Genomic DNA, 16,805 nt, shown 5'->3' with positions numbered 1-16,805 from the left:
GCATAAAAGAGACTGTTTCCAAACTTTTCACCGGCACTGTAGGCTGTTTGTGTGTGTGTGTGTGTGTGTGTGTGTGTGTGTGTGTGTGTGTGTGTGTGTACTGTACAACAACAGGAGATACAAACATTAACAGTTTCCCTTTCGTTAGTATAGTAATATATTAAATCCATTTACCAATTATTCGCGTCTTTTATTTTGTAAAAAAAAAAAAAAAAATTAACTGAACTTCCTGTTTGTGTTTGGAAGGCTAACGCTGGCTTCACATCGCTACTGAACGCGGAATCAGATAGACAGCTGCTGCTGCCTGCTCGCCCTCAAACTGGCCACAAATCTCACTTATGAGCTTGGCTGAAAATAAGAAGAGATAAATAGACCAGTTTCTGCTGAACGCTTCGCTTTAAACGTCTTGTTGCAGCACTGTTAGGTCTACATCCTTATAAACAGTGGTGAGGTTGCTAACAGCTGATTGCTAGCTAGAGCTGGTGACCATAACCTCAAACACCAGCATCATCATCTCTCCACATGCTGCTGATCACTGAACGGCTCAACTCTTCTCCATTTGGGCCATAATGCCCCTCAACAACCGCTGTTAAGATCATAACATAGCTCCTGCTAGTCTGCTGTGAGTGTTACAGCCAGTCTGTTGTAGATTGTCCATTGTTTGATGAGTCATGGAGCTTTTCTTCTGTTTTGACCTCTTTGAGATGTTGTTCTGTTTTGTTTTGACAGCCATGAAAATGATTGTTTTTGGATTATGATAGTTTATATGGATTTATATGTAATGTGAAAGTGACACCCTCGTTCTTTGTCTCACAGATGTTTACTGCTATATTTATTCTTTACACAGGAGTTGAGTGATGATTGTGTGTTGATGCCTCAAACAAGAGGATCAGGGCAGAGGGAGTGAGCTTATTACCTTCCCTTGGTGGATATCTCACTGTCCTGGACATGATGGGCCCACGGCGGAAGGTCACCAGGACTCATAGTTTGGGGGGAGGAACTTTTAGCTCTCTTGGGCATGAGGAGCCCAAAGACTACATCAACGAGCTCTCACATGAGGTGCTTTGCCACATATTCCGGTCAGTACAGCACCCCAACACCCGACCACTAGTTAGTACAATAGTTAGCTCTACCGTATCAGCAATGCTATTATCATCCATCCATCTGTTCTACTAACTGCTAATTATGATGCATAAGTTTATCTCCCCTCAGATATTTACCCATGCAGGACATAATGTGTATGGAGTGTCTTTCACGGAAACTGCGGGAAGCGGTGACTCTGTACTTGCGGGTGGTGAAGGTGGTGGACCTTTGTGCCAGCCGGTGGTGGGAGTACATGCCCTCAGGTAGATGGTACTCTTGATGCACCTGCTCTGTGTCATATTTCACTAGTGAGATCTGGTTATAACTAAACCTGCAATAAACGTGAAGTCCATAATTAAGTATCATACTCCTTTACAAACACTGATCCACTCAGCAGGTTTCTGGCAGATTTGAAAGATTTCACATCCCTCTACCCTGTATGTTAATGTATTAAAAGTTTTTATTAGGCTTGTAGTGTACTACTCTCAGCTCAGTTTAACAAGGCTATACCATAGCCTTCTTAAATTTAGTGGTTGATGTAGATATCTAGATAGATAGATGGACAATGGCTGATGTAATGCCAAAATAATAAAATACACTATCGTTCAAAGGTTTGTGTTCCGTAAGAAGACTCTTATGCTCATTAAGGCTGCATTGTTGATCAAAAATACAGTAAAACAGTGATATTTTGGAACTATTATTACAATTTAAAATAACTGATATCTATTTTAAAATATTTAAAAATGTAATTTATTCCTGTGATTGCAAAGTGTGTGAATACTACTGCAGTCGGCATTGTCACATGATCCTTCAGAAATCATTCTAATTTGCTGATTTGGTGCTCATGCAATATTTTTTATTATTGCCAATGTTGAAAACAGTTGTGCTGCTTAATATGTTTCTGGAAACCGTGATTATTATTTATTTTTATAAAGATAATTCTTTGGTGAATATAAATTTCTACAGAGCAGCATTCATTCAAACTTATGTTAGTCAGATTGATTATCAGCCAATGCCAGACATGAGTTCAGGTTGGCCAATTAATAGACCTGGCAGATATATTGGTCTTTTGCTATAGGTATTATTTAAAGCTACCTTGTTTTGAATGTTAGTCCAACTCTGCGTCTGAAATCAAATACTTCCCTGCTATATAGTATGCGAAAAACAGTATGGCAAAAGATTAGTATGTCCGAATACAAAGTGTTCGCGAAAAATACAAAAAGTAGGCGAAAAGTCCCAGGATGACCTACTACTTCTGTCGAGATTCTGAAGTGTGCATTCGATGGACACTTTACTGTCCATGAAGATTTATGAATGACAGTGAAGAGACTCAACTGACGGTGGTTGGTCATGTGACAGTAAAACAACATTGTGGATGAATTACATCCGAATGTCATTCATACTTCCCATATTTTTACTATACGGAGCGTACTTTTTAACGGTAGTGAAGTAAATTAAAAATCAAATGTAGTACCTACTCAGATTAGTACATGATTTCGGACGCAGGTCTGTGAATCTGAAAGAATATTACTAGTCCTAAAGCCATGAAATGTAATACTTATTGCCATTTCTTTGTCATTCCTTATTGCTATTGTTTAAACTGTCATGTGTCTGTAACTTAGGTTTCACAGACTCCAGTTTCCTCATGCTGATGAAGAAGATGCCTGACTTGGAGCAGCTGTACGGTCTTCATCCACGTTACCTAGAGAGAAGGAGGGTCAGAGGTTATGAGGCCTTCAGTATTCCTGGTGTTTTGGAGGCTCTACAGGCCTGTCCCAACCTTATAGTGAGTTCATGTTAGAGATAATTGTCATTTCAGTTTATGGAAATGGAAGTGTCTGTTTTCTACTTCAGTAGAAAATGATAACAATATCTGCACTTATAGGGAGTTGAGACATCCCATTTGGAGCTGGTGGAGGCCGTATGGAACTACATGCCTCAGGTTCACATTTTAGGGAAGTTTAGGAACCGTAACGGGGCCTTTCCTATTCCTTCAGAGAACAAACTTACCATTCCAGCTGCTGCTAAAATCCAGACCCTCCATCTTGTTGGTGAGTTTCAGATTGCCTCCATTGTGCAAACCTTTATCCCATCATGTGTCAGCTTGGTCAAATTTTGTCTCAAACCTTTCTGTTTAAACTTTCCTATAGGTGTCAATGTGCCAGAGATCCCCTGTCTGTCCATGCTCAGACATCTGTACCTGAAGTGGGTGCGTCTCACTAAGCCTCAGCCCTTCAAAGACTTTCTCTGTGTGAACTTGCGTACGTTCGTCATGAGGAACTGCGCCGGTCCCACCAATTCTCTTAAGTATGTGCCTCTTGTCACTGGTCTGGCCTCCGCCCGCAACTTGGAGCAGCTGGAGCTGGTGAGGGTGCCCTTCTTAGGGGGACTGATTCAGCATGTGGTGGAGGATAGCTGGAGGTCAGGTAACCACAAAAGTTTGCCAGCTCCTTATCAATAGGAGGCATATTAAAATTACTGAATAATATATTGCTGTATTGTAAAATATTTCTCATTGTCCACATATTTTGAGCAAGAAATGAGTGTCCACTACTAAAAGAACGTTCCAGGTCTGTGCCATATTGTCTAACGTACATCTCTTCTAGGAGGGTTTCGTAATTTGCACACAATTGTTTTTGGTGCCTGTAAAAATGCACTTGAAGTGGATCTGGGCTACCTCATCATCACTGCTGCTCGCAGGTAAATCTATAATGTTTAAAGAACATTATTAACTTACACTGACTTTTGTATAACATTAGAGACATTGACAGAATCGACTTTGGTTGTACAGGTTGCATGAAGTTCGAATCCAGCCTTCTTTAACCAAAGATGGGGTGTTCTCTGCACTGAAGATGGCAGAACTGGAGTTCCCCCAGTTTGAGACTTTGCACCTCGGATATGTTGATGAATTTCTGTTGCAATGTAAGTCATTGTTATATATAATGTGAATGATCACATCTTGCTGTCAGGAGCATCATGGATGCAGATGTTACTGTAAACAGTTTGGATGTAAAATTGTCAAAGTATGACTTTTAGCTTATGTCTTTATAAGCATGGCCGTAGCCAGCTATGAGGTCACTGAGGCAAACTAATTACTTTTGTCTAATTTCGCCATTTTTTTTAATTGAAAATAAGCCTAAGAGTCATTTAATGTAAAAACTGTCAATGTGAGGGGACAAGAAACATTAGCAAAGCTGTTTTCATCATATTTAGGCATAAGGGTAATAATGAATGTGTACATATTGTGAATGAATTTAATAATCTTAGTTACCTAGCTTTCCTGGTAGCCTTCAGTAAAATAACTTTTCTAAGAAAATGATTCCTAAAACATAGATATCAGTTAACCCTGTGTTTACTCTCTTCAGTGACACAGACTAAAATGAAAATACTATTAGTCAAAGCTCAGCTTTAGGAGGGGAAGAGACAGTGCAAGATAAGGAGACTTGAGAGAAAAAAAAGAGTGATGGAGATTAGGAGAGATCAGGTATTGACTAATAATATACTGCCTACTGGCATGGTTTTAAAGCTATTGTTATCCAATTTTTTTGCCTTTAAGCGTCTTGAAATGCACATGTAGAACTAGCCCCCCTAACTAACCTAACCTTAGTGATTATAAAACCCTTCCTACAGCCCTGTTTATAAGTATAATTATTGGATTATATTACTTTGAAGTTATCTGTTGCCATATTTAAAGGGGTATTTCAGCCCAAAATGTGCATTCTGTCATCACACCCTCATGTCGTTCCAAACTCGCAAGACTTTCATTCACCTTCAAAACACAAATAAATGTTTTTAAAGGAAACCCGAGAGATGTTCTGTATGTTCCTCCATTGAAAGTCCATTTGACCAAAACCTTCAAGCATCAAAAAGTTCATAAAGACATCATAAAATTGTCAAGCAAGCATGTTTAAGTATCTGTTGACCAAATTTGATTTTCTGTGTATTTATGTTTATCAATGCCTCACATGAAATGATGTATGCCTCAAATGAAATCTGTTGAATTGGATTAAACGGCTTGATTCATATGGATTAATTTTATGATGTCTTCATTTCACCAAAACATTGACATTTCAAAAAGTTTATAGTCTTTCAACAGAGGGAGAGAAATATGTCAGGTTTCATTAAAAATATCTTCATTTGTGTTTAGAAAATGATGAAAGTGTTATGGATTTGGAACGACAAAGTAAATGATACCAGAACTTTCATTTTTGTGGGAACTAACCCTTCAGTTACCTGCAATAAAACATGTTTCACACAGGTAACATGAGCCATGCTGAGTTAGTCAAATACGGTCTTGCTGATGTGATCGAAAATCCAGGAATCATCACAGACATTGGCATGAAGGCTGTTAATGAAGTGTTCACCTCCATCAAGTATTTGGTCATTTATAACTGTCCACATCTTCACAACCCACACAACTGGATCACAGGTAATGGATTCACCATAATTTATTTATGCATTTCCTGAGCTAATGATGGAACTCAAACTATTTTATTTATAATGTACCATTTCTATCAACAATATCTAGAAAGTCCTCAACTTTACAGTTGATTTTAAGCATATTTCAGTATTCGTTTTTTAATCTGACTGATAAGCCGCTCTTTGTTAAAGACCATTCGCGCTGGAGTCGGTTGGTGGACCTCACTCTGGTGCGCTGTCATGCTATCAAGCTGGAGTCGTTCAGTCAGTTCATTGAAATGCTTCCCAGCCTGGAATTCATCTCTCTGGATCAGATGTTTCGTGAACCTCCCAAGGTGAGCATGGGAGCCCATGAAAATCGAGTTGACGGTGGTATGCTTTGATCATTTGTGGTAAACAGACAGTTCAAGGTCTATCCACCGAGATGAACCTCAGCTGATCACAATATGTGTACTTTTGAACGGTAAAGAAATTACAACGTGAATGAATATAGCTATAATATAATATCGACTATGCTGTAGGAGTTGAAATGTTGTGAGTCATATTCATTTCATTTGTTTACTGCAGGGCTGTGCCCGTGTGGGGCTCAGTGCGGGCACGGGTATCGGGGTATCATCTGCCCTGGTCAGCAATCAGAATTCCAACAATGATAATGACAACAATAACAACAACAATCACCAGAACAATAATGATGCAAACATTCCACCAAATAACAACAACAACAACCAGGTTGAAGATGTGCCTCAGCAAAACCACCATGGCCCAGAGGGTACGTATACCGTTCAAAAAATGTTGGGGTCTGAAAGTGTTTGTTTTTTATACAGAAAAAAATTAACACTTTCATTCAGCAGGGATGCATTAAGTTTATTATAATTGACAGTAAAGACATTTTAAAATAATTAAAAAATAAATGTGGTTCTTTTTAACTTTCTATTCATCAAAGAATCCTGACAAAAATGTTTAATGGTTTCCACAAAAATATTAAGCAGCCAACTGTTTTCAACATGCATAGTAATAATAAGAAATGTTACGGCACCAAATCAGCATATTAGAATGATTTCTGAAGGATCATGTGACTGAAGACTGGAGTAATGATGCTGAAATTTTGCTTTGCCATCACAGAAATAAATTACATTTTAAAATGTTCAAATAGAAAAAATTGTTGTAATATTTCACAATGTCACTATTTTTACTGTATTCTTGATCAAATGAATGCAGCCTTATTGAGTATAAGAGACTTCTTTCAAAAATATAATAAAAATCTTACTGACTGCAAACTTTTGAACCTCTAGTGTTTTTTGCTTGTTGAAAGGTTTGACTTTTCTGACTTTAATCAGAGATTCCCAATGTGGAGGGCATGGTGGCAGACAACATGGAGCCTGAGCCGGTTCTTGTGGCCGTCAATCAAGAGAAAGAGACCCAGGGTTCCAGCCAGACTACTAATCCTTCGCTTGAACAGGATGAGGAACAAGCAGGTCTGAAGAAACACTGTAAATAATTTTAACAGATAGGTTACATTTAATAATTAACCAATAATATACATTTTTTGCTTTCTCTTTTATGATTTAATTTAGGCCCTAGCGGAGTTCAAACCGCAGTGAAGAAGCAGTCAGTTGTGGTGTCTGACTCAGACAGTGAGGACGAGTACAGTCCATTCAGGACGCCAGCTGCCGCCCGCTCTCAAGGCCAGTACCCTGAGACAGAAGCCCAGGGGAAGAGCAGCACAGCTGTGACTCCACATGGTAGTTAACATTTAAAGTCCTCATAGCCACTGCAGCGGTTCATAGTACAAAATCATTTCAAACACATTATTCCAAAATGTGGAGTAAAACAGTGTTTAAATATTTTTGAACAAAAACTTGAACTGAGTCGAGCAAGATAATGACACTTTTAGTTGAGTTGCATTTGAAGTAATTTCGTAATTTATGAACTTTGCAACATTGACAGTCATTGAACTGAATTGAATCAACGTTAAATTAAGCTGAATAATGACAGTTGTATTCTGTAGAGCTGCTTTACAGCTGATGTAGTAGTAATGTTGATCCTGGGAAATTGCCGTAAAATTGCTAGAGTGCCTTCTTTGTGAACGCAAACACGTCCCGGGATTGATGCCGGGATCGATGCCGGAATGGGGACCTAGTAACATTGCCGGGATCAGTCCCAGAATCCGCCCTGTGTGAACAAAAGCCAGGACCAATGCCGTAAGGGGTGTGTCATAGTGATGACGCGCGTGCCATCGCAATGACGTAGTTATCGTGCGACTCTGTTGCTCTTAGAAGAAAGTTTGTGTTCGTCATCAACAAAGAAAGAACGAAAAAAATTCTGCAAACTGGAATGAAGCAGAGACCAGGGAGCTCCTTGCTATTCGCGCTGAAGCTGAGATCGCAACATGTTTTCGACGCGTACGTTACACGTCACATCCTGACGTCACATGTCTTTACAGATTCCTGTGTGAAAGAATCTCTGTGTGAAAAGGGCTTTATTTTCCTCTTTTTTTTCTGTGAAGCTGCTCAGAAACCACCTGTACTGTATAAAGCGCTATACAAATAAAGCGCTAGACTTGACTTGACAAATAAATGTGATATGACCTAAATAAAAATAAAAATAAACAGCAGTTAGTTCTCAGCTGCGAACTTAGTCCAAGTGCTGTCCTCCTGTATTGCCCTGTTTAATGAACAGACAGTCTGAAGGATCCTGAGGCCCTGTTTACACCTGGTATTAAGATGTGTTTTGGTCGTGTTTTACACCTAAATACAGGTGTAAACGGGGTCTAAAACGTTTAGAGTTTGTCCACTTTTGACCACTTGCAGAGGTAGTCGAAAACCAGATTGCATTCGACCGAATTGCTTTCGTAGTGTAGACGCTCATGTGGTCGAAAGCGTTCGAACAGCCACAAAAGACAAATGCCTACTCTCTGCCACCTGACGTAATGCGTAAACATTATGGGAAGCACGTTAGCCACACGGTATTTCAACTTTGTTGGCTGGAGACCCATGTTTGGTTTGAAGATGAAAAATTACCAAGCACAATGTTTTCTCACCATTCCTGATTTCTTGCAGCTTTCAGAGAAACTAAAGCTGATGCCTTCCGTATGTTTTTCCATCACCTCCGGGCGCATAAATGTGTGTAGATTACGCAATCTTATTTTGTCCATTAGGTCGATAGAAATCTGAAAAAAACATACATTTATACCCTCCCCTCGATGAAATCAGGACAGAAGTGGTTGAAAGTGGACACAAGAGATGGATAAAAATACCAGGTGTAAACTGGTATGTGTCTCCCTTATCTACTTGTTTTCGATCGACCAAAATGCATTTTAATACCAGGTGTAAACAAATGACCTAGCAAAAGCTCCTGTGTAAAAACACCCTAAGAAACAAGAAAAAGTCTGCGCTGAACAAATCTCATCTTGATGGCTAATTATGCTGATATGATTGTTCTGCTGTATTCTGGCAGGTAAAGGGAAAACTCCGCTGCGTAGACGTGGACCGCACCCTCAAGAGTTCAGCTGTGAGAAAGGCTGCCAGGTAACCAGCGAGCAGATCAAGGCTGACATGAAGGCGGCCTCTGAGACGGCTGAGCGTGGTGTCAGAGACAGAAACAGTGGAACTGGGCCTGCTTCAGGCTACGCTGCCGGCAGCTGTGTTTGCTCCATCCGCTGGAGGGAAGACTCGGCCAATCAGGACGACCAGGGTGAGGCGGGTAGAGGGGACGATGACATGATAAGGACTCGCTGCACGTGCAGCAGGTCTCGTCCCGGCTCTGAAAACAGGACTCGTAGTGGCCACGGCCTGCCAGCGGGGGACGAGAACCACAGACCAGAACGTCACAGCCCAGAGCAGAGAGCAGGGGAAGATGAGATGGAGAACAGTCACTCCAACGCTCCACCCAGGACACACAGCTCGTCTGAAGGGCATAGTGAGAGGACTGCAAGCCACCAGCAAGGCTCGTCACACAGAAGCCCTACAGACGAGTTCCCCAGGAGACCCGTCACTCGTGCCCGCAGCAGACTTTCCTCTGTGCCCTTGGTTTGTGAGTCAGGTAAGACCACAGCACAGGTTCCTCACAGTGGGACATCAGAGAATCTATTGAGCAATGGAAAAAAGCACAGTTGGGCAAAGGCTGTCCCTCGGGTGTGCCATTTGTGCATAGCATAAAAGCAGATGGAGGAATGCTGGGGGTCTGGATTTCTCCTTTGCCAGTCTATATTGGCAACTATACTGCAGTATATCTCCATGTGTTCATGACAAGTGGCACTACTGTTTTGACTCCTAGTGAACCTACAGTGCTGAAAAGAAGGGCACATGTAAGAAAGGGTTAGTTCACCCAAAAATGAAAATTGCGTCAGTAATTACAGAATCACTTACTCAACCTTTGATCAAGTTTTGAAAGCCCTCCATAAATGTGGTGTTCATGTGAACTGAGAATCTTGACACCCTCAATGTCCAGTTCACGAATGAGTCATTCTTTTGAGTCGAATCTGTTCAGTGAATTGGTTGATCCATGGAAGTCCTGCAAGTTTAAAACAACACAAGGCTTTATAGACTTAGATTATATTGCTATGTTGCCCATGATATGCAAAATAGTTAGTCCAACAGTAAGACTTGCAGTTCATTTCTACTATTCCTCATCACTTGTTCGTCTGTCCAGAACTCCCCAAAGCAAAGCCTCGGGCTGCAGTAAAGAGAAAACGTATGGCAGACAAGTCCACCAGCACCAGTGACCCTGTAACTGAAGACGACCATGTGCAGGTGGGTTCATAGTCTGGTTCACTCAACTATACGTTACCTTAATGCAGAACACAAGTGTCCAAAAGTCTGTTCATATATATTTGGGGCCACTATGTATGTGCAAAACACATTTATTTTTCACATCATACAGGTTCTAAGCCTTAAATCCAAAAACCTGGTGGGAATCACACTTACAAACTGTGGCATCACAGACCTGGTCCTTAAGGAGTGCCCCAAAATGATGTTTGTCCATGGTGAGTTTATAACAAAACACGTTGACATCGACATAAGTGTCAAACTGTATCAGATCCTCATTTGAATTTGATTCTTTCTTCCCAAGCGACACGCTGTAGGGTGCTAAAACACTTGATGGTGGAAAGTGCCCCCATAGTGAACCGCTTTGACTACGCACAATGTAAGAAGTTGGACATGGAGCAGGTGCTTGACCAGATCTTACGGATGCCCGCGGAGAGAAACCGCATCATCTACATGAGGCCTATGCAGCAGGTCAGTGTTATTCTTAGGTTGCCATGACAGTAAAGAAGACAAGGATGCATTAAAAAAATTATTTCTATTTCAAATAAATGCTGTTGTTTTGAACTTTGTATTTGGCAAAAAACCCTTTAAAAAATGTTTCTTGAGCAGTAAATCAGCATATTAGAATGATTTCTGAAGGATCATGTTACACTGAAGACTGGAGTAATGATGCTGAAAATTCAGAAAATTTTAAATTGTACTAATTTTTCACAATGTAGTGTTTTTACTGTATTACTGTAATGTAAAATGGTCATTTTTCGCACTGTATGTAACGATTTTCCAGCAAACTTCTTATTTGGATTACTATATAGTGTTACATTACATCTTTTTCATCTTTTTTTTTAAGCCCTTTAAAATGGTATTTGAGATATTTAAGAGGATTTTCCCCCAAAAATGAAAATGACTCCATGATTTACTCAAGCCATTCTAGTTGTATATGACTTTCTTCTTTCAGATGAATACAATCAGAGATATATTAAAAAAATGTCCTGGCTCTTCCAAGCTTTATAATTGGCAATTTTAGTTTATAACGTTTTAAATATGGATATTTTCCTTACACAAACGCTGGGCTTCACTTCAGAAGGCCTTTATTAACCACCCGGAACCATGTGGAGTATGTTTATGATGGATGGATGCACTTTTTTGGGCTTCAAAATTTCGTCCTCCATTCATTGCCATTAAAAAGCTTGGAAGAGCCAGGACATTTTTTAATATATCTCCGATTGTATTGGTCTGAAAAAAGTAAGTCATATACACCTAGGATGGCTTGAGGGTGAGTAAATCATGGGGTAGTTGTTATTTTTAGGTGAACTATCCCTTTAAAGCACAATATGTTACACTTATGTACTTTTCAACATTCATCTCCAGATTGATTCTCTGGCTCTGGAGAAAAAGCTCTTCAGCGGTCCGTACCCATACCATATTGCTATTATCCATGAGTTCAGCAACCCACCCAATGTTAGGAACAAGGTGCGCGTACGTAGCTGGATGGACACCATTGCCAACATTAGCCAGTGAGTGGACTACATTATCCATAGAGTACTGGTAAAACTAAGACTTCATAAAACTGTTTTTTTATCACTGTTTTGCATCAGAAGTAAGAACATTTTAGTTTTAGCAGATTGATATAGACCAAGAATAAAATCTTTGTTTTGTGTGTATCATCTTTATAACTCTGTATTTAAAAAGTAATAATGTGTCATTTTTTTGTGTCTTGTTTCATTACAATTTGATTCTACTTTCCAAATGGTTCATTTGATTCCCCGGGGGCCAGTTGCATAAACATAGCCAATAATATGTTAAGACTGTGACTTAAGTACTAGTACGACCAACTAGCGGGTAGTCAAGGGGAAATCAGTCTTACTTTTTAGCATAAAATTAGACCAATCTCCGTTTTTATGTAACTGACTTAAAACAGTTGTGAACAGTCTTAAAGGAAAAAAACGTGATCACTAACTTGTAAGACTGGTCTTAGCAGTTTATGTAACTGGCCCCTGCTTTGTCCACCAGATGGCAATATTTTCTTATCATGGTATACCCAAAAGCTCACCAATCTGTGTTTTTGTCCTTTACAAGAGAACTCATCAAGTATGAATTCTTTCCGGAGGCCACACGGACGGAAGAGGATGTAAAGCAGTTTCCCAGCTATCCCTGGGGCCGAGACATCTACACATTAGAGGGTGAGAGGAAACAGATCAGAGTCCTTTGAGACTAGCTCCAAGTTCCCCTCGCTTCCTCTGGAAACACAGTTATAGTGGTGTGTGTGTGAGAGAGAGATATCTACAATTGCACTTACATCCGTTACATAAAGCTAATAATTATTTTAATAGATGAGAAAATTCCATAAAGTTGAATCGGTCTGTGAATGTTTACAAGATCCCTTTCAATTTTAAAGGAATAAAAAAGTAATGGCATTCAATCTTTCCCACACTCCCTGTGCTTTAGGAGTAGTAGATGGAGCGCCGTACTCAATGATCACAGATTTCCCGTGGCTTCGCTCTTTACGCACAGCAGAGCCCAACAGTTTTGCTCGATACGACTTTGAGGATGATGAAAGCAGTAAGTAACACACTGTCCATGATAAAATATTGAAGTTCAGGTGTTATTATTCATCACAAAACAATGATTCAAATGCTGATGAATCCTAGCTATGGCACAGCTGTTTAGCTGTGATCTTTGTCCAACCATACGTTTTCCCTTCTTTTTTTTTAGTACCCATCCACTGTTTAGAATCTTTTTTATGCTCACCAAGGCTGCATTTATTGGATCAAAAACTAAAATATATATTTTCAGTTTTAATATATTTTAAAATGTCATTTATACATGTAATGGCAAAGCTCAATTTTCAGCATTACTACTCCAGTCTTTAGTGTCACATGATCCTTAAGAATCATTCTAATATGCTAATTTGCTCCTCAAGAAACATTTCTGATTATCAATGTTGAAAACACTGCTTAATATATATTTTTTATATAATCTCAGAATTCTTTGATGAATAGATAGTTCAAAATAACAACATTTGATTGAAATATTTTGTCATTAAATGTCTCTACCGTCACTTTTGATCAATTTAATGCATCTTTGCTGAATAAATGTTTTGTTTTTTTAAATACCGACGCCAAATTTTGAACAGTGGTGTGTATTTATTCCAATTTTCCACTTTTCCTTCTAATTACGTCCCTCCGTTCTAAAAGTAGTCCCTCATTTAAAAAAAAGAAAAATCACAGTACAAACATCTAACTCACTCTCGCCCACTCTGAAATGTTCCTTTCCGTCAGCTACTATCTACGCGCCACGGCGTAAGGGGCAGCTCTCGGCCGACATCTGCATGGAGACGATCGGCGAGGAGATCTCAGAGCGACGGCAGACACGTAGGGGCGTTTTCCAGCGTGTGGTGGTCGTCTTCATCCACTACTGCGACGTTCGGGGCGAACCGGTGGATGACGACTACATCTAGAATGATCACTGCTCAGCTGGAGGGCCTGGAGATGCTGGAGAGAGGGTGGAGAGCTCTTCAGCCCTCTGCCAGCCTCTGTGTGAGAACAGAAAGCCTCAGTGGTGAATACCAAGGCATTTCCAGTTGCCTTTATCTCTGAGTTGACTTGAAACAGAGCAATCGCTTTCAATTGGCCATTGTCTTTTTTGTGAGTTCATTCTAGACTAATGAACTGTAGAGTAATGGTGTCACCAGGCTGGTTTGCTTGTGTTCATTACATTGCAAGCCTTCCATGGAGCGGCAGCACAATTGCAGTAAAGTGGGGTGATGGTGTCAGCGGATTCTTTGTTGCTACGGTTGTGGTCATGGGAAAAGATATGCAGAGTCACAGAAGTTGGCATATAAAATCACTTGTTTGGTGAGGACAGAAAGATAGTCTTTGGTAGGGGTTTTTTTTTTTTTTTTTTTACCCAGGCAGGGTGTTTTGGCCACTTGGCATAATATCCCGGTGTGTATCTGCACTGTTACAGGCAATAACATCGGTCTAGATTTGTTTTAGTTTTTTTGCTCCTCATACCTTTTCAGAGACTCTTTTTTATTTATTTTTTTAGAATTTCATATTTTTGTTTTCCTCTTACCTTTCCCCTAGAGGTTGGCTTGTGTGGTGTTCACTATTAACAGTCTTGGTGTCAGTTTAATCCGGAACCTGGTGAAGAGATTAAATGTTTCTTGGCCAATGAGAGGAACGTTGCAGAATCAGTGAATAAATGTACCACGTTTTACTTTTCTGTGGTCTTCATAGAGCTAAAAACAAATTGTGTAACAAAGACAAGTTGAGAGTATTTAAAGTTTTATTTTTTCCCTTTATTCAGACTATTTTTATGGAACTCCAGTAGAATAGTTTTAAATCAGAAGCACAGTGGATAAAGTTGCCAGGCATATCCCTTATTCATCTTCAGATGACTTGACCCACATTTCCTTCTCACAAACTCGCTCTCTTTATATGGTGAAGCATCTTCAAAAATGGCCCTGTGCCATTAACCTGCATTGTAACCTAAACCAGAGATAATAGTCAGCATTATGGGTTTCTGGATTGTTTCTTTTTTCTTTCTTGCCTAGTTCTTTACATAGTTGTTTAAACATTTAAAATCGACAAATGGAAATAAAATAAAATGCACAATGTGTATTAACTGTCTGCTTGATGCAGGATAGATGTCACCAACTCGTGTTCGTAAAGAGTTGTTTGGGAAACTAGTCTAATTAATAGAGAGTTGCAAGTCCAGGAGCTATTGATGCACAAAAGCCCATCTCGCTGCTCTACTTTGTGCTTTTCTGGGTGACTCACTCTGCCATGTTTCAAGAGCCAAGAAATTCCATGGATTGAATCTGCATACATACTGAGCACTGCAGAAACTTGTGTACAAAGTTTGTGTACAGATATTCTGTATTTAAATGATCTTCCAAGATTTGTTTTATATGTTTATATAAAAGAATAAATATTTCACCAAGACGTTCTGTCATGACTATTTTTGATTAATCTTATCTCGTATTGTTTATATCTTATGTATAATAATATAACTGTGTAAAAATTTCATAATCTGATCAATTCGTTAATTAATCATTTAGACCAATTTGAGACCAACTAAATCACTCACGACATCATATCATGTTCTTATTTTAAATGTATTTGATATTTACAGGGTTTTCCATAACCTAATATGCTGTAGGCAGAGGTTAAATTGGGCAGGAGCGCAGCTCCGCCTCGTCAGGTCCACAACACACCCTGACAGAGCTCAGGTCCGTGTCCTTCAGCACCAAATATTGTTTTTCCACTTGAATTATTTTTCATCTCCTGGCAAATACATGGCATATATGAGACTGCATAATTAGCAAGACTACACAGAGACAACCAGGCTGCATGGAATTATCAGACATCATAATGCATTAATCTCTGCGTTCTCTGGTTCAGCACCCCGCCCACAGCCATCAAAGGAAAACTGTCACAATTGTAAGCGTAACATGGAAAGCTTGAGCAGGGGTGGGCAAACTTTTTGGCTCAAGGGCCACACTGGGTTTTAAAATTTGACAGAGGGCCGGCCCAGTAGCAGATTATGAAACACGATCTCATGAAAGTGCGTATCTATACCACGAATTTTATTTCTCGTGCCTGCATTTATGCGCCAAAAATGTTTGTTTGTTTTTTTTGCGCGCATATACGCACTGTAAACCCCTTGGTTAGGATTAGGGTTGCGGAGTGCGTGGCTATTACACGCCATAAAGTGCGTATCATATGCATGCGAAAACTGGGTATCGTAAGCACTACAAATACAATTCGTGGTATTCGCACTTTCACGAGATCGGGCTGCGCAAACACATTTACGTTGTGGCAACGTCTGTGCGAAATTCAACAACTGAGAGACGACATTCTGACAATAACGTTACATTTTTTATGCTAGATATCCCCCATTTAGCATGTTATGTTTTGAGGTTAATTTTTAATTAGTCAGATGTTAGATAATTATAGCCTATACTTTTAAAATATTGTTTATCCTTATTATTATTTAATGGGCCTAACAGTAAATTAGAAACAAAACACCTGCAAGTGTAACTTACACTTAGAAGAGTAAAAATGACAGAAGGTTACGTTAATTCAACTTTATTAAAACTGCATATGGCAATCAAAAAGTCATTGCACTTCCAAAAGTCATACATTTGTGGAAGAAAAAAAACGAAATTAACGAATATACAAATTTATTTTAAGTATAATAAAATAAAACATAAAAAGCAAAGGCAGATCAGAACATTTAATGAACAAAACCGGGTTTTGTACATGGCAGACAGGGGAGCGTAGTCGAAAGCCGGGAGATAAAGGTTGGTAAACGGAATCAGTCAGGATACATCCACAAATCCAGAGGAGCAAAGAAACTAAATAGCAGACAAATCAAAGGAAAAACGAAACAGGTGTGCAAGCGGTTTCCAAAAAAGGAAAATACATTAAAGTGCAACAAGTCTATGCGCTTAAGTCGCTGTCTGTTTGGTTTCCATGGTGACGCGTCATTGCTTGTTACGTGACCATAGACTGTAAAAAATATGGACCCGTT

At 39.5% G+C, this 16,805-nt stretch overlaps 1 protein-coding gene across 1 annotated transcript; it reads left to right on the top strand.

Moving 5' to 3' along the window:
* The first annotated feature begins 263 nt into the window (after positions 1-263).
* On the top strand, positions 264-15,219 carry fbxo38 (F-box protein 38). Its single transcript, XM_081382057.1, has 21 exons — positions 264-622; positions 848-1,079; positions 1,213-1,346; positions 2,706-2,869; positions 2,969-3,134; positions 3,234-3,509; positions 3,690-3,783; positions 3,875-4,005; positions 5,342-5,512; positions 5,695-5,837; positions 6,070-6,271; positions 6,840-6,977; positions 7,077-7,244; positions 8,959-9,543; positions 10,153-10,253; positions 10,384-10,486; positions 10,573-10,739; positions 11,637-11,782; positions 12,345-12,448; positions 12,714-12,827; positions 13,547-15,219. Exons 2-21 carry the CDS (start codon positions 949-951, stop codon positions 13,723-13,725), a joined length of 3,417 nt encoding a protein of 1,138 aa, XP_081238183.1. The 5' UTR covers positions 264-622; positions 848-948; the 3' UTR covers positions 13,726-15,219.
* Positions 15,220-16,805: the final 1,586 nt, after the last annotated feature.

Source organism: Scardinius erythrophthalmus, assembly GCF_964197995.2.
Source record: "Scardinius erythrophthalmus genome assembly, chromosome: 13".
NCBI lineage: Eukaryota > Metazoa > Chordata > Actinopteri > Cypriniformes > Leuciscidae > Scardinius > Scardinius erythrophthalmus.
The sequence above is the reverse complement of the archived record's forward strand: the minus strand, read 5'-3'. Positions and strand labels throughout refer to the sequence as shown.

Excerpts from the sequence above, each read along its gene's own strand:
- fbxo38 (XM_081382057.1), top strand. The coding sequence starts at position 949 with ATGATGGGCCCACGGCGGAAGGTCACCAGGACTCATAGTTTGGGGGGA. Across the intron at positions 6,272-6,839 it reads AAACCACCATGGCCCAGAGG|AGATTCCCAATGTGGAGGGC; the intron begins GTACGTATACCG and ends GACTTTAATCAG. Across the intron at positions 9,544-10,152 it reads GCCCTTGGTTTGTGAGTCAG|AACTCCCCAAAGCAAAGCCT; the intron begins GTAAGACCACAG and ends TCGTCTGTCCAG.